The sequence below is a fragment of the Sylvia atricapilla genome, chromosome 1 (assembly GCF_009819655.1).
Source record: "Sylvia atricapilla isolate bSylAtr1 chromosome 1, bSylAtr1.pri, whole genome shotgun sequence".
Lineage (NCBI taxonomy): Eukaryota > Metazoa > Chordata > Aves > Passeriformes > Sylviidae > Sylvia > Sylvia atricapilla.
The window spans coordinates 118,947,422-118,966,069 of record NC_089140.1 but is presented as its reverse complement, the minus strand read 5'-3'; the positions used below and the strand labels follow the sequence as shown (position 1 = coordinate 118,966,069).

General features: G+C 35.4%; 1 protein-coding gene across 1 annotated transcript in view; it reads right to left on the bottom strand.

Moving 5' to 3' along the window:
- The window catches only part of PREX2 (phosphatidylinositol-3,4,5-trisphosphate dependent Rac exchange factor 2), a 173,575-nt gene that overhangs the window by 66,675 nt on the left and 88,252 nt on the right, over positions 1-18,648 (bottom strand). The window contains exons 20-27 of the mRNA XM_066332148.1: positions 18,131-18,267; positions 14,873-14,990; positions 13,855-14,039; positions 12,816-12,977; positions 8,880-9,102; positions 8,323-8,530; positions 3,199-3,378; positions 369-463 (exon numbers count right to left, since the gene is read on the bottom strand). Coding sequence (XP_066188245.1) covers positions 369-463; positions 3,199-3,378; positions 8,323-8,530; positions 8,880-9,102; positions 12,816-12,977; positions 13,855-14,039; positions 14,873-14,990; positions 18,131-18,267 — 1,308 coding nt within the window. The remainder of the gene's footprint in view (positions 1-368; positions 464-3,198; positions 3,379-8,322; positions 8,531-8,879; positions 9,103-12,815; positions 12,978-13,854; positions 14,040-14,872; positions 14,991-18,130; positions 18,268-18,648) is intronic.

The window sequence follows — 18,648 nt, the reverse complement described above, 5'->3', positions numbered from 1 at the left end:
TTCCTTCCTACAAACACACACAACCATATCCTGCTGTCTAGGTGCTGACACTGGCTAGGAGAGCATTCCACACTCACCTAAAATGCTCCTTACTCTGTGCAACTCAATGCACTGTCAAGACATGAAAAGCAGTGGCTCCAGGAGCTCTAATACAGTCTACTCACAGAGATAATGGAATGTTGGCTCTCTTTTGCAGAATGATTCCTAAGTGAAGCACTAGCTAGGCAGAAGCAAAATTATACACTTCTATTACTAAGAAGGATGCAATTTTTTAAAACAAAAACAGTAAATTTGCCAGGCAAATGAAAAGAATAAAATTGATTAAAAGGAACAGAAGACAGATTCATAAATGACTTTTCCAGACATACCTGAATCCATTTCATCACTATGAAAATAAGAACTGCACTGACTGCTACAAATGCTGGTGAAAGAGGCAATGGAGTTCCTATTGCTGTTGCAGTCGCTTGAAAATAAAACACAAAACAAAAAAAAAATAAATAAAGCTATGTCCTTTAACACAGGCTCTGTAAAAAAATATGGAAATTCTTTCCCTTTTCCCATCCTAAATTTAATGATGACATGGTCTGTGTAATTCTTTATACACAATAAAGATCCCTGTGCTTAGGCTCTCGTTTAATTTGCAGTCCTGGAGGGACTCAGAAGACTGGATTCCCAAAATAGATGCTTCAATTATCTCCCTTCCCCTTACCTGTGAACAAGCGCTTGCAGAATAGTAATATAGAGTTTGAATGTAAAACAACCAACTTTTCTTGCATGAGTAGCAGTTTTTGAATCTGTGGCCTCTAATGTTTTAGTTACTTCACATTTTCTCCTGGTCCACAGCTAACACAAACATTGAGTCTTTACAACGTGCATAACAGTCTCGCTGCTGGTTTACAGGAGATTTGAATCATTTGAATAGCACCAAACTCAAATTACAAACTATTTTCCTTGTCAGCCAAAACAGTTCATGATCCCATCTCTTCCAGCTGTTTTTTTTTTTTTGAGATGTATAGACATTTTCATCTGTGGTTTCAGTCAAAACTTGTATGCATATGAAATTTCATCCACATTGGTCTAATAGGGAGATTTTGGGATTTAAATTTGTAATTTTTTCTGCTCTTTTCTCTCAAAACCAATATTTTCTGTACAGAAAATACATGGAGATATACCTACTCCTGCAGTAAAACCAGAGTAAAACATTGACTTTTATACTAAAAAATCCTTTTATACTAAAAAATGAAGATATATTTGAATTCAATGACTTCAGAGTTATTTAGCCATATAAAAATCTTTTTTTTCAATGCAGGAAATGCGTAAGTAATGATCCAGCAGAGGGAGTCTTAAAAACCCAAGTGAATATAAGATAATGTAAAAGTGTACCTAAGGGATGTTTATACATAATTATATGGGTCTTATTTTATGATTTGCGTGTACTCATTTACCAAGATTAACATATCCATTCTTAAAATAACAGTGCAGTTATACACGTGCTCCATATTTTTTTCTTTATTTGCGTAGACACAGAAGTGACTTTTCAGTAATTTAGGCAGAGTGACTTACTTTTCCTGGCTAACCTACTTGTTTTGGACCTGTAGTCAACAATCTAAGTGAATGAGTTAAGTTTTTAAATTAAGCAATATGATGTAATTACAATCATAACCATTAAGTAGATGAAAAGACATCAGTAACAACATGTTCCTAATAGCGGGTGAACAGTCCCAATGAGCATTAAAAATTTCTGGCTGGATATTAAGAAATGTTTTCTAACCAACTCTATTCACTTATTAAGGTCTCCAAAGGGGAGATGAAGGTTAATTAAAACTGGGTTGTGCAAAGCATGAGAAAATAAAACACAGGAAAATGAAAAACAGATTAGATGCATTTGCTGTATCATTCTGCATGTTTTTGCGTTGTGTTCTTAAGTTTAGGAGACCCTACACTAAATGAGAAGATTATAATGGCCAAAATCAGCCAAATAGTTCCAATAATAACCACTGTGGCATTATGAGTGCTGGAGATTTTAAGTATTTACTAATACGATTATTTAAGCAAAAAAAAAAAAAAAAAATTCTAATCTCACTCCAACACTTGTCCTCAACGCAGAAATTTAATGATTATTCTGTATATGGAACCCTATGTTTTATTATTCCTACACAGCCAGAATGGAAGAACAGGAATCAGAAGAAAGAAAATGTTTTGAACAAAGAGACACTCATGTCCTGAGTCACACCTTCTTTCTCCACATACAAATCCTGTGCCAGCTGGGGGAACCTCCTGAAAGGAGAAAGCACACATCACGGGAGCAGCTCATGAACAGTCAGTTTGACACATGCAGGAAACTCTAAATGCACTTCTGCTGGACCAAGAACTTTGCCTGTGTGTTCACGATGTTAAGAACAAGACAAACTTAATCTGTGCAAATTTTCTCTGCATTTATATCTGTATGGTTCTCTATACGCTGATGGAGAGTTTATATCTACCAGGCTGCAGTAATCAAACATAGCTTAGAAAGTGATCTCAGCAACACAGCGTCCTGTAGAAAAATGATGAACCTACTAAGACTCTAAATTCTGAGCATAATAATGAACTATGATACTGACCAAATAATGAACCCTCATTTTACTTGAAGCTAAAATTTAAATCTAGGTTTTATATCATGTAGTTAACCAATTGTCTCTAAGCAAGAGTGTATAAGAACTTATAATCTGTATAAGAAGCATATTTTCTATAATTATTCCTTCCTTTTCAAACTTCTTCATATTCTCGTTCACAAAAAACATGATGCATCACAAATTTTAGAGGTGAGTTGATACTATAGTATTTAGAGTGAAAAAAGGTATGAAATACATGTTGATAAACAGTATATTTTTTCTTTAGATCAGGCTCTATCACCTTGTTTTCCATGTTAGATATTTGGTTTGTTGCTGGAGACATAATAAAAAGTAATTACCTGTCTTATAAAAACCAGAAATCTAAAGTAGTTTTACATTTAAATTGTGATATCCTATCCAGATTTGGGTGACTAAGGTTCAATAATCTGTACTGTTAAGACTTCATTTTACACATCTTGAGGCTAGTTACTCCTCCATTAGTAACGTCAGAATCATATTCTAATAGTCTTTATAACCACTTGATACTTCACAGACTTCCATATTTGATTCAGTTGAAAAATAAAAATACTATTAATAAAGTTACCTGTAAGAATCCCTGTTACTGATGGTATCATGACCAGAATCTTCTTGTTCATCACCTGTTACACTGAAACAGACTTTCTTCCCATTCCTTTCACCCTTTTCATTATCACTGTCTGCTGGTATTAAAGGCTCAGGAGTTTTACGTTCTGATTTGGGAGAATATGTTATTGAAGACAGAAGGCTGTGTGAAACACAGAAATAAAAAAGGTAAATTCATGTTTTTCAAAAGTGAGCTAGCAACAGGATAACATTTCTCATCACCACCCTCCAAATATTATTCTACAATATGTGAAGGGAATATCTTAATTCAGTCAATATCTATTTGAAACAAGGGAAGGAAGTGACACATTCTGTTGTTAAAAAGTCTAACAGTGAAACCCATTAACCTTACCAAATACTTAATCACGTATGAAAGCAGTGATTCCAGCTGGAGAAGAAATACAGCACATTCTTGGACACTTAGGGTCAAACTGCATATTAACATAACCATTTTTAAATATGAATTCTGCACTTCTTAGCACAATGTAAGAAAACAAACAAAAGAAGCTGTATGTCTGTGAAATTTCTGCTGTACAAGACATGCCAGTGTGCATCACAAGCTATTCTACTAGGGCATTTTAAAGATCTTTATTAACATCTCTGTGTACTTCCTGACATTCAAAGTGTCTAAGCCATTATCACCAGTAAAACTAATGACTAATATACAAGTGTCCATGACGAGCACAAAAGTGACATCTAGCCAAGAAAAGAGAACAGTGCAGACAGCTACTTTTAGACCATGTAGAAATACTGGCAGTGAAAAATTCATATTCTTGGATGATTAATTCATACTGTGATGCTCTAATTTACTTTCAAGATCAGAACAGCAATAATGAGCAATTGTCCTTTAATTCCTATTGCTCAAACACTCCATTAAAATCACAATTTCAAATTAATATTTGGATTTCAAAAGCAGAATTTTTCTGGCAAAAACTACTTGCTAACTACCTGAAATCAGAGGAGACTGAACTAAGCTTCTTTTCCCCCTTGAATCACTTAGAAATAGTAGCAGAGTTTTATTGAAGGAGCTGTCAGAATGGTCAACTGGCAAACTTTCCACCAAGTACATGGTAGGATTCAAACATATGTTAGATCTTCTTATGCAAAATTCTTGCTACTGATGGGAATAGACAGATATATTTTATCCCACATACAGTTAAAAATACTGATCTGAACTTCAACTAGAAAACAAAAAAATGATACTAAAGTTATAATTTCACTAGAATTTAAACTCACTCCTCCACTAGACCAATGTCTTTTGGGCTACATGATGCCTCAACACTTTATTAAGTTATCAGTAGGATATCAGTTATCAGTTCTTTTCAGTTATCAGGTCTTTATCAGTTATCAGTTCTTTTCAGTCACTTTCCAGTCACTGACAAGCATAATTCCATGTGTATGGGAAGAGAGATGGGGCCCATATTTTATGCCAGTGTTCAGTGTCAATCTCGTGCTAGAGCATATGTGCTTTTGAACTTGTCCTAAAATAAACATGTTATGGAAGCAGAAACTGGAGAAAACCAGTTCTTCATACCTGTAAAACTTATTTCTTTGTAAGAAATATGTAAGGGGTTCAAAAAAGGATTAGGCAAATTTATGGCAGATCATCCTAACACTTGCTCTTAAACCAAAAGGTCCATTCCAAAAAGACCATATCGTTCTGCCTTCTGAAAGATAAGTACAAAGATAAATCTATACTTTTGCTTTTTCTTGTGTTCCCACTCTCACCCCCTTAAAAATAAAAGTGGGAGGTTCATTCTAGTAACTTCCTCAGGATTTTGTTATTGCAAGAAAATAATCAAGAGTAAGAAACAACCATAATGAACCGCAATTTCAGTTCCTGAAAGTATCTTCCCCTGTGTAATTATTTGTCAAGACATAGACAGACTATTATATCCCCTTCTTTTATGTGACTGTTTAGTCACTGCTGCCAAGAGCTCAGTAAAAGACTGATTAACGTAGCTGGATATTTTCCTAAGGGGGCTTTTCCATTTCTCTCAGCAGGCAGACTCTTTTTCTAAGGAAATTTTTTTTTGCTGAACTACCATGAACAAAAGACGGAACTTTGGATTACCAAGTTCTGGAGCAAGTGGTTATTGAGGTAACTGGTGTGCTCTTAAAACCTCAGTCCAGGGAGTTTAAAGTAAAAACCTGGATACATCCCCTCCCTAATAATCATGTTTAAATATACTTTTTCTTATTAAACACATTACATGCACAATACGCTTTCTCCAGAGATGGGGCTACCCCAAACAAAATTACCTTAGATATCTAGCACTCAAAGGAGAAACACATCCATGAACAGTAACTAACAGCTAGAGAGTCTCTATGAGGAATACTTCAATTAAACAGGGAAATATAAATCTTAAAAAAAAAAAAAAATCCTCACAACCCTGACAAAAAAAACCTGCTCTACGGTTAGTCAAAGAATTAAAAATGGCACTAACAAAAAACCTTCTGCAACCTCTGAACTCCTCTGCCTCTTCCTCACTCCACAGAGGCCTGAAAAATGCTCAAGCCTCTTGTATTGTCCAAAAAGACCTCTTTCCAAAAAAGAGCTGGGATCATGGGAGAGCACTGAGTGCATGAGAACCAAGAACAAGCAGAGGTCACCATATAGAAAACAATTTGAAAAAGGACTCATTTCTATGTAAAACCTAGCAGCAACATGGGTATCTGCAGCATCACTAAAGAACTATTGGGATACCATTAAACTATTTGAATGTGAGCACAGTGGACCCTTGAGAGGCTGTGGAAAGGGGATACATATTCTGTGTCTATTTCTCTCTCTCTCTGTCAGTATTACAACACTTATCCAACCGAACCTCATCAGCAAACCATCACATAAACTCTTATGCAGACAATCTAGGATTACAAAGTCTTCTCTGAAATGTTCCCTTGCCATAATCCACACGCTCTCACAGACATGCTCTTCAGATGAAACACTAATTTTTCAATTCACTAACATATGGCAGAGGTTGAGCAGGTAACACTGCCCCAAGATTTTGTGAGCTGAAACACAGACCAATACTGACCTCAACACAGAGCAGAAACCTCCAGTAACATGAATGAGCAAGTTTTTCAACAGTAAGTATAAAGAATACCAAACAGTCATTAAGGAGCCCCATTTTTCTGTCACCGAATATCAATATAAACTAAAAATTGTGATAGATGCTGTGTTCATATTATCTGTCCTGAGAATACTAAAAATAATGCTGATTGTTTAGGATAATAAACAATTCAGTAAAAAGACTTCAATTTTATTGTTAACATGCCACAACAAAAAAAATAAATTCTACTGACTCTATAAAACCCACAAAATCTGTATGTTCACGCATTTCCTCCCAGCTGTTTAAGTAGGAAAAGTTCTAATTAAAGCACAGCTTTTGGATTATCCATTGTGTCACTCTCTTTTGTTTCTTAAGTCCTAAATCTCAAGAGTTAATTAGTGTCTGCTACTATGTTCTAATACACCACCTACTTCCGAACTGCTCAGTCTTCACTGTTCAGCACTTTTAAGTAGGTCTCTTGGCTATCCTGCTTCCTCTACAGAACTGCTTTCCCCTACAGTAATTACTGACTGGCAGTCCACTCAATGTCCATGAGGAATAAAGCATGAAGTCTCAGTCTTCCAATCAGCCAAAGGTAGAATTTGCTAAATACATCTGTGTACCTTATACAAGATCAGCTACAAGGTCATTGTACAGAAAATTTAGGAATGAAAAAAGTGAACCCTTGTGTTTACTGTCAAAACTGCATGACCCTTAAAATGAATACATGTATAGACATACATATATTCCTGTACACAGAATTTTTCTGTGAGTGTGTGTATTTATATATACATTTATACAAAAGAAAGGCTGAGAATTTCCTGTGCTTTTGCATCACAAGCTCAAGGGAGTGGAAGGAAAAGGTGTGGCATACTGGCAACTGGGACTTCCTGAAATATTGACTAAAATTCCATATATAATTTTCTGACTTCCATGAGGAAGACAGACAACATAAGGCTTTACAGACAGTCATTTCTAAGTGCACCCAAGCACTGAAATTGTCATGAATTTAATTAATTGATTTCATCTTTAGCGTGATAATTAGCAGAACTCTGTAAAGGCACAGGAAACAACATTTTCTTAAAAATACTTAGTCAACTCTTGCTTTCATTCCCACTGCAGTATGTAATACATTACAATTACTTATTGTAACTATTAAAATTACCATGAGAACAGTAAGAAAAGAAATTCCATACTTAAGTACACATGAAAGAAAAAAATCACACTACAGTCTTCAATATACCAGGAGAAAAAAATGATACACCACTTCTTTAAACTTGGGATCAGGACAGATTGACTTTTAAATTCAAAAAAAATTTCTGTTTTTATTTTCAAAATTATTTTCTGACATTTGTATTACATATGGGATCTTTCAAAACTTAAATGCTTTTAACCCTTCTTCATCCTTATCCCAAGACAGTAAATAGCCCAGGAGTCAACCCACTTACTTTGCAAATGAAAAAGCAAGTTATAAATCCATGTCCTGAATTAGGACTAACTGTGATGAGACTCTGAGCCTCTCACACTCAAGCCAAATGTCCTAATCACTCAACAGTAGCTCTTTCTAAATCCATAGTTCTTTCTTAAGGTCAAATTGGTTTTGAAAAATGTCTAACAAATTAATGCTCTCCCTTAGGTGAGTAATGCCTTACCCAAAAATTCATCCGTGGGACTATTCAGCAATGCCCAAAGAGTTCAATACAAGTAATTTTTATACTTCTGCTCTTTCTTTCCATTCTTAGTGAAATTGTATGTGACACTGGTGTGCCTCACATTTTCCTCAATTCAAATCCATTAACTTTGCCACATTCTAAAGAAAATCTACAAACTGGAAAAAAAACTACAAACTGTGGGGAAAGAAGTCAGGCATGCTGCAAAAAAGATCAAAATACATTACCTGCACTTAATTCTTTACTTTATTTCAATTCTATCTGAAGTCAGCATTGATTCCTATGCTGCACAAAAGCATTGCCCAGATTTATCATTATCCTCGATGGAAATATTAAAGGCAAGTCCAGATGGTACCATTTACTTACTCATCTATTTGGCAGACACATGTTTCCACCTCTTTCAGTGCAGTTTGTAATTTGAACAGCAATTTTTGATAGACATCTTGTGTTTCTAAGTCTTCTTCTTTTAAGAGGTACCTCAGACCATGGCCCTCTTGCTGGCCAAGAGACTGTCCTGAAGGGGCAGCCATAGTAGTAATGGTATGCTGGACGTAAATCATGGGATTCAGTTTACCTGGGAATAATCCAAAGGGATTTCATCATTATCTTTTCCTCTACATACATTTTGAAGTCGGTAAAATATCTAAAAGACACTGAAATATTCTTCTGTTTAAAAATTCATGTACTTATTTGATTTTGCATTTTATTTGCATTTCAAAGTCAAGCCATTTAGGAAAAAGTCATTGTGAAATTATTACTACCCGTTATTCTGCTTTAAAATAAAACTAAGAATTGAAAGCGGGGTGATTTCAGAAAGGCTTGTCCTTAATTTTAATATTTGGGCTATAAACCTAAACTGATCACCTTTTAAGACTCTTTATCAGAAGCACTGGAAGTAGCTCTTTCAAGCTCAATTGACTTACCTTGATCAGTGTTTTTATTTTCCTTTTCATGGGAAGAATGTTTTCTGCTGTCTAACTGTACACCAAAGGCACTACCAAGGGACGTTGAGGTCTTAGGGTAAGACACTTCCATCACATTGATATGGCAATTGGTTGGACAGAAATCACTGCTGTGAAGTGGTGAAATCTTTGACTTAGCTTGTTTGAAGGTAGGCCAAGCTCTGTTTTTTAATACTCTTGAAAACTAGAAGAAAGAAAAACAAATTTTTGATCATTAGTTCTTCTTGTGTCTGCACTTAGCTAACAATTCTTGTGTACATAACTAGAAAATAAAAGCTTAAAATATTTCAGTCATCTGTGACTTAAAGTGTCTTGACTTTGTAATTTCCATCTTTCTCTAAAAGGGAAAGAAAAAGATTTTACATTTTAAAGGTTTGTTTTTGAAGCAAATGATATTTTAAGAAGTAAGTAGCTTTGTCACAGAGAGATAGAATTTATTTCCCATGGAACATAATAAAAAAATAAGTGTCTTTCTGGCAAGCAAGTCTGGAACTGCTGTACTGCTCATGGCATTTATAAACACCTGCCGATGTTTTCAAGCCAGTATTTTTCAAAAATTCATGAAATTTTGGTCTGAAGCTATAATGAAGACAAAATCAGAAAGTATGAATTTTGGATTTCCTATTCAGGAAGGAGGAAGTCCTCATCAATTATATCTTATCCTCCTGCATTAGGAGAAGCATTGGCAGGAGTTGGAGTGAGGTGATCCTGTTCTCCTCAGCACTCGTGAAGCCTTCCCTCGAGTCCTGGGTCCAAGTCTGGGCCTTACAGAAATAGACATGGGAATTCTGGAGAGGGCCTAGTGGAGGTGAGCCCACTGAGATGATTCAGGAACTGGTGCATCTCTCCTGTGAGGAAAAGCTGAGAGAGCCTGGAGAACAGAAATCTCAGGGGGAAACACATCAATGTATATAAATACCTGAAGGAAGGGTGAAAAGAGAAAAAGCCAGGTTCTTTCCAGTGGTGTCCAGTGCCAGGACCAGAGGCAATGGGCCCAAACTTAAACACAGGAGTTTCCTCTGAATATCAGGAAACACTTAGGCACTGTGAGTGTGATCGAGCACTGGCACAAGCAGCTCAGAGAGTTTGCGGGAAGAGAGGTCAGGTCTCCCTCCTGAAAGACGGTACTGGTAAACCATCTCTAGGTGGCCCTGCTTAATCAGGGTTGGCTGGACAAGACCTGAAGAGGTTCATTCCAACCTCAACCATTCTTCTATTTTGAGTGACATTAGGAAGCTGATGAGCACTAGTACATAAAAACTACAAACACCATATTTTACAGACTTGCCTAGCCCAGTACCTCTTTTCACCCCTGTATATCAGCTCAACAGTGAGGAATGGTTTTATGGTCTAATTCTCATACAGTGCTTAGCCACATCTCCTTGACTCTAACTTCTTAAATTTTGTGCAGAGTCCTGAATAGGCTTAGAGTTATTTGGTTTTTAAGATCAGAAGATGTCAACCCAAAATGGAGAAGACTGAGCTGGACACTCAGCAGCTACATCTACTTCAAGATCAAGTCATGTGAACAAGCTCTTCAATTGGATAAGAGAGTTGTCAGTCACAAGTAAGATTTTTGTCAATATGTGTAATTTCCAGTGCAGTTTGTTGTTAGGGAGGAGTTTTTTCTGGCATAATCAGCATTTTAATCACAATATCTCTCCAGTCAAAATATTACACAGACCTACCTCAGCTATGAAGCACAGCTCACGCATAAGAATATTTTCAGTTAACTTGCAAAGCTTCTTCACTAATAAATGTCAGTAAAATTTTGAATCGGTCAACTTTTTACTAACACTTCAGCTGAATTAAGACACATCCCGTCTGCAAAGTAAGATGTTTCTGGGACTTAAAATTCTGTTTATTTTGGCGCCATATTACTTAAGCCTGACAAACACTTGTTGGGATAATTACATTTAAATCTTCAGATCACAACAAGATCTGGAGGGTTACAAGAAATCCAATTATGGAATTTTTCAAAGTCTGAAGAATGTAAAAGTTGTTAAGAAGGGTACTAAGGACATTCAATGATGAAAATGTTTCTGCAAGAAGTACATATTTCACATCTCAATCTCCCACACATCCTGCTCCAGAGAGACCAAATGCTGGCTATGATTTAATCAGGTCATAAGTCAGGACCAAAATTCTTTTCATATATGTGTTGAGAAACATCTGGGACTCGTGGCACTGGAATTGAGGTCTATTAGGAGCAAAATGTTCTGATAATAATAATAGTACGAACTGCAGAAATCTACAGTCTCTTTTATTTATAGAACTCAAACTTTCACAGTAAAACCAAGAGCCAAGCAGGGCTCAGGCACTTTGAAAGTCTCCTGTAACTATGGTTACCTTTACCTTGCCAAGAAAATGACACATCTATTCCTGCAATCCACTTCATTACTAATTGTCATTAAAAGCTATAACTGTGAAACTACTGATTCCTGAGCAGATGAGATTTAAAGTGCCGTCTGTGTCAGGAATATTCGCTTCTAGGCAGTGTAAGAACTATGAAAATTTCCCTAAGGCTGTTTGTTTCACATCCAGCAAACACAACAAGATTTGATTTACTGTCTTGGCCTCCTCTGTAGAGGCTGTATATCATAGTCAAATTTTTCAGCTACAGAAAACATATAAATCAACTGCATGTTACTTGAACTGTAACTATAAATATGTAACTATTAATATTCAAATCAATAAATTTTGGGTTTTAAAAATATATTTTGGATTTTAACCAAATTGGAAACATGGAGGTTTGTAATTCCAGCAAACAATGGAGAACTCAGATTTTGCTAAAGCAGTGGAGACATCTATTGATGTCTCCATTGACACAACTCAGTTTATTCCATTTCTTTTTAGAGAGCACCTGGAAATGTCTGACAAGCTGCTTTTTGGCCTTCATCCTACTGACTACTGAAGCTACGGATATTCCTAACAGTTCTCCATAGTTTTCCTCTGAAAACTTAAAAAATCATTATCTACTCTTTTAAATGCAGGTTCTGCAAACGTGTGAAGCTTCCTTTGCCTTTGCTTTTTTTCTTTTCAATTTTTTATGTATAAACTTTGAGAACAGATCAGTTTGTAACTGTCACAACTCAGATCCCCAAATGAGGTAAGACAGGGCAGATACATTTTTTGGAGCCATTTTGAGCCTACCTCAAAGCAATTCAACTCCCCACAACTAGGTTCCATGAGAGAGGAACTAGGAGTCTGGATGAGAAAATGAGTTTGCATTAACAAAATGCCAACAGTTGATTCATTTATGCCCTGCTTGGTTAAACAACTATAGAGAAATGCACTGACAGCAACTGGAGGTCATAGTCTGGGCTATTTATTCATTCATATATCATTAATTCAGATCTCAAGCATATAAAAGTCAGCACCTTCTCCATTTTTCCATGCTATTATCGTTCATTAAACCAAGTGAAGCTAATAATTTACAGGGATGTTACTATTAACAGCTATGCTAGGGCCTAAAAGTTGAATAAATGGGTTAAAATTTGGTATTTGAGTTGGTCTAGAAAGAAAAAAACAATTCTGTTGTTATTGCTACATTTTTGGTTAACATCTGCAAATCCACTAGAGTATTGGTTTAAGGCATTTACAAGAATGAAGGCCTTTTGTGGAATATGCAGTTGGTTGTGTCTGCAACTGAATGCAGCAAACAAGAAAGAATACAAACTACCCAATGTCTAAAAAAGGGATAAGAAAGAGAATGGCTTGAAAAAAATAATGATGCAATTACTTAGTTAAGGCATTCATGCTTCAAAATAGCTAAACTTTCAGCCACATTTTTGTCGCTGCCATAGATGCTCTGAAGACTTATTCAAATTGTACCACATTCCCCTGTTTTTCCCTTAAAATAAAAATACAATCAAGCTTAGAACATGCATGTCATACCTTTTTATAACTAGAGATTCTTCTGTAGATATGCTCAATTTTCTCACTGCAAATGACACTGAATTTACTTTGAAGTTCAGTGGGGATCACGTCATTTAAGGAGTTGAGGCTGTTGCAATTCTGCACAAAATGTTCATCGCTTTTTGCCAGTGCTTCAAGAATCTAGGATAATAAAAACAAGAGAAGTATGTTATGAAAATAAGTTGACTAAAATTTCCCCGTACTAATCATCTCATAACTAAAGCTGAAAAGTCTGATAACATTACAGAAAATGGTGCACAGCAACAATGAATGAAGCATGGGATGCAAAGAGGTTTTCTTAAATCTACTCCCTGATAAGTTACACCCATAAGTATTTTTGCTTGGCTTCTCATGACATTGTCTGATAATGGATTTACTACTAATTTCCTACTAATGTAACCACTATGGCTCCTCTGAAATACATTATCTGCTATATTTACTTGATCAGCACATATTATGCAAAGCTGCTGAATTAATTCATTCATTACTTCTAGAAAATCTTTGGTTTGGCAGAATACTAACACACTGAAAAGGCATAAAAGAAAACAGAATGCTATCCTTTTGTATATTCTGCATAAAAAGGCCAGGAAATAGGGCACAAAACAAGCTGTACTGCCCAGCAAAGACTGAAGCCTTGCTATAATGGTGAGAGAAAACTAAATAAAAGGAATGTTGAAGAGATGAGGGTAATATATAGCCTTTATAGATATTTTAGTGGATCTTTCACTTTCTCCCAAGTTTTATTTGATAATTAAGAGATAAGGGAGAGGGGCAGGAGGAATGGAAAACTTTGAAGATATTTTAACTTTTTTTAGATTTAAAGGCTCAATTTATAGTAACAACATAACTCATTTTCCTCCTGAGCACACAATCATCCTCCAAAACATCAAAGAGATAAAGGTGATCAATTATAAGGTATCAAATCAAAGACATATAATCATAAGAGTAAAAAAAAGACAGAAGTTTTTCCATTGGCATTAAACATAATAAGCATTAACATACAAAAAATGCTTCATACCTTTGCAGTCAAACTGAAAAATCCCTTTGGTTCAATCATTTTTTCCAAGACATGGCACTTTATTCCAGCTGTGCTGTCATACTCGTAAACCACTCCATACTCCAGATGAACATTGTCAACAGTCAGACTCACATGATCTTTCTTCCCATCAATTATTGCCATAGTGTTAAATTTGTCAATTACTTCTAGAATAAATAAAGTAACACAAATCAGTTGACAAGTCCTGGCCATTAAATGAACTACAAAGGAGATAGGCAAACATTCTAGAAAGACGTATGTTCTGATCATTCTATTTTAAAACACTCATTAAAAAACCTAGCTGAACGGTATAACAATCAGAACACTGGTAGTTTATAGATTTAAAATACTGGACTGCAAAACAGGCAGTACTCTTTCTGTACTATTATTAAAGGGAGATAATTCCATTTCATTTATAATCCAGAGACATTAAGAAAGATCCAAAAAAGGGAAAATTGAGAATTTCTAAATAAAGTAGAAGAAAATCACTGTGAAAACTGTCAACATTCAGAAATGAAACCACAATAACTGCATTTATGAAGAGGATATAAATACAAGTCATGTGTTAACAGTCTCTTTAATTACAAGTTGCAGATGAATGCAGTTTTATTTAAATGTAAATTGCCTGAAAATAATCTGAAGAATAGCAATTTTTTTATTTCCCATGCAGTAATGACTAATGTATCTAGTTTGCCATAAATTATTACTAGTGGGGAAAATACATCAGGTAACACCTAGGTTTATGTTTTTTACAAATTAAAATAAACAGATTTTCATCACTGTTCACAGAAGTATTTTCTCTAATGGGAAAGATAGTAGTTTTGAAATAATACCATGTTAAATTTATATGTTTAGAAAACATAAGAAAGCAAATCCTTTTGTAAAACACATCTTATGATCTGCTCAAAATTTCCTCTCTGCAAAACAACCCACTGCCTACATTTTCCTTGTATTATAATAGAATTCTCAGCAACAACAAAATCAAACAAGCATCACATACCTTCCACTTTACAGTCAAAGGCATCTCCTCCATCATCTCCAGAGGGTTTGGTGTTTGTTTTCTGAAGATCTTCCTGTGCACTTTCAATGCTGTTGTATACCCACTGTATAGAATCTTGCTAGAAAAACAACAGAAAATGGACAGCTAGAAAAAAATTTGCAAGTGCAACTGATAACAGCTATTTCACCATTTTTGAGGCCTAAATTAAAAAAAGAAAAAAAAAAGAAAAAAAAAAAAAAAAAAAAAAGAGAATTTTGGCATTGTATAAAACCATTCAAAGAATTTTGGCAAATTATTTTTTATTTCAGCATGTATTGTCATGAGACAGTATGAAGTCTATGACAACATGACATCCATCATTTTCATGTCTCTGCCAAAAATAATTCAAGACATTTCAAATCAATTTGCAGACTGAAAAACATTTTTCCCCAAGAAATCACGAGGGGAAGAAAAAAACACCAATTTTTGCTTTGCTAAATCTGCTGTGCATCCTCAAATCCAGTGGCAAATATCATGGAATATCAACCAAAGACAGAGAATGTCCAGTTAATCTATCACCCATGGGTCACTGGCACAAAGAACTTATACTGCAGCCTTCATTACTTACGTTTGCCTTTACTAAACTTATTTTACTAGAGCAGTAACAAATGCTTTTTCTTTTTTCTCACAGATTAGCACCCCTCAAAGAAAAAGAACCATAGACTCCAAAAATCCACCATCTTCTGTGGCTGAGTGACACACGAGCACAGGAATGGTGGCTTACATGGTTCGTACAACCTTTGAAGAAGCCACATGTATGTCTCACATCTTCTACCCAGTCTGCAACTCAGGCACATGTCCATCATACCCTTGTGGAAGGTCCTATCAAGCATGGCATCCTCAGATTACTCTTTGTCCCTTACTTCAAAACAAGCTTGACAGTCAGTTCATCACTCCTTATCCAATAGCTACAGCAGAATAAATGTCATTATTATGACAAATCTGAATAACAGAAAGAAGTTCATGGAAGGATTCAAAGTTAAACAAGGACAGCAAACAGACTAAATGTTAAAATCTTCATGCTAAGTGCCAAATACACCAGGTTATCCTTTGCTAAAATACAACATTCAGCTTCTATCTTTCTTCCATTGGTATGGTTTCTCCAGGCTTCCTAGATTCATCTATGCCTTGCTTTTCACTAATGATACTTTAAATAGTTTACTTTTAGAAATACTTTAATAAGAAAGCTTAATTTTCTTATTTAAGAGCTCTGTGTTGATTGTTGGAAGACAGCTGAGCAGAATCTGATCAACAGGAATGCTTCTGAAATCCACACTTCTTTGCAGGTTCACCTCAAAGCTTGATGCTTATTTATGGATTCTTACAGACTTGCTTGGCAGCATGAAGACTGCCATACCAACCTCTAATACGAAATACTAACTACTTAAACTGGAAGCTCCTTTTCCAAAAGTTAACAAACCATCTAATGCAATATGCCTTGGAGAAATGTTCTTCAAAATCATCATAGGAGAACAAACTAAGCAGAAATGTGTCACATCATGATTAATATCACTGCAAGGAAATTGTAATTCCAAGAAGTAAAATCTGATCTCAATTTTCTTTATTCAGACAAGACAGAAGATAAACACTGTCCAATAAAAATTACACAGTTACTGACTCAAAGAATCTGAAATGAAGCTTCATGCTCCAGGCAATTAGGAAGACTTTTTACCCTGAGAAGTAGAAGATACAAGAAGCAGAAAAAGATTCCCTTTCAATTATGCAATTGGGAACCACAGGAGAGACTGCAATATTCCTGGTAATTAAATGATAGGCTGTATGCACTGTACTTACAAAATAGGAGAAATCCATAGTCATTTTCCAAATAATAATTTAAAACCCCTCCAAATTTCTGAATAGGAAATTAAATTTTAGCTGTCTTTGCACCAGTGGGAATATTACCATTTACTTTAGTCAAGACAATTCTCCCATAGTTTTTGATAACATTGCATCCTAAATGAAGTTTTTCTTGTCTGTCTGAGGAACTTCGGTTATCTGCAATTTGCTGAATTATGATCAGCTACTTTTAAAACTGAAATAAATACTACATATAGGAAAAAACTTGAAGTTATTATACAAGCAATTAAAAAAAACCAAAGTAATTTTTTAATGTCAAGGCATTCACGGCAGCCAACATTAATCAACCACCTTTGGATGTCACTAATATCCATAGGAAGTCTACAGCTATACACAGAGAGAACAAAACTGCTATAATGAATTTAATTTATCTTTTATTCTAGCCAGTTTTGCTACTAGTGAACAGGACATTTTCTCTTTATTAGAATGCATCTTCCTTTAAAGCATAGGTGAGCTTTATCTCAACATGCCATGTAACAATTTCAGTTCTGTATTATCATTTAAATACAAACATCCCAAGAACATTTTCATAAAGGCTGTATTTATATGACCCAGTTCTAACTATATAATTCTTATAACTATGCATTAGGTGTGGGAGAAGGATTCAACGCTTCATTTTAGCTGGATTTTTCTCCTCAGTAAATACGTACTTCAAGAGTTTCAAGAGTTTGTGGAGTTAATTATTGATTCACAGTTTATGAAAAATTTACAGAGAATTGGAAAATCACACTACAGAATCCAGCTTGGTTTGTTTTTCTTCCTAAGTTTGTGTCTTGGAAGCCTGAGATTTTATCCTTAACTAACATGACAAAGAGAAAAAAATCTGCATGCACTTAAAAAAAAAAGGAAATTATGAGTCCTTGACTATGCATATTGTCAAGACTGGAATGCAATGGGGACTATTACTTTTATGCATGGAATATATGCACTCTGCTCTCTGTGTCCTGAAGTGTAACAAAATTCTGGAAGAAGATCAGTTTTAAACATTTCATTCTCCTGCTGCTGAGCAGGCAGCAAGCTGTGTGATTCCCTCTCCATCAAGATGAGAATTTATCTCAAAATGCTTTCTGCCTAAGACTGCAGAAATGCTTGAAACAGCCCTTTAAAAACACCATACAAAAATTATCTATGATATTTATTTCAGTGCAGAAACCAAGCAGATCTTGAACATCACCATGGAGCAATCGTCAGCTTTTATGTTTCAACTGGCTTCTCTTCAGTTTCATTCACCACTTCTTTCCTCTCACGCCACGCAAACACAACAGAAATGTGCACAGAGATAAGCACCACACTTGCTTTGGTTTACTTTGACAAAAATAGAAACGTAGAAGAAAATGTGCGAGGACACCAAATGAGACATACCTGCATTGGTCTCCTGTACTTCCTGCAGGCTGTGACATGAGCAATAACACTTGCATGAGTCTCTTTGCTGACATTAATTCCATTCACTTTGATTATGCACTGGCCAGGGTGGAGGCCTGCTGCAGCTGCCACTGTTCCTATTAATAAAAACCCACATAGTTACCAGACTTTTTTTTTCTAAACATGTCCTTTTGAGCTCACAGTCCAAAAAAACCTTCTTTTTTTTTGAAAATCAGAACCTGGTCTGACTGATTCTTACATACTTCCCCTGACCACAGAGTACTTCTGTAGACCAGCTGGATGCCAAGAAAATGGAGTTTGCCAGCAGATGTTTCCATAAAAGAGATCAGACAGTTTTATAAAGGCTACTTTATAAAACAACAAACATTGACTAGCAATATGAAAATGTAGAAAATTCACCTCAAAGAAAAGGACTTCGAAAGGATAAAATGGCTCTAGCTTGAAAGTCACTAATTACAACTTATCCTACTTTTATATAACCCAAGCTTATGAGCTTT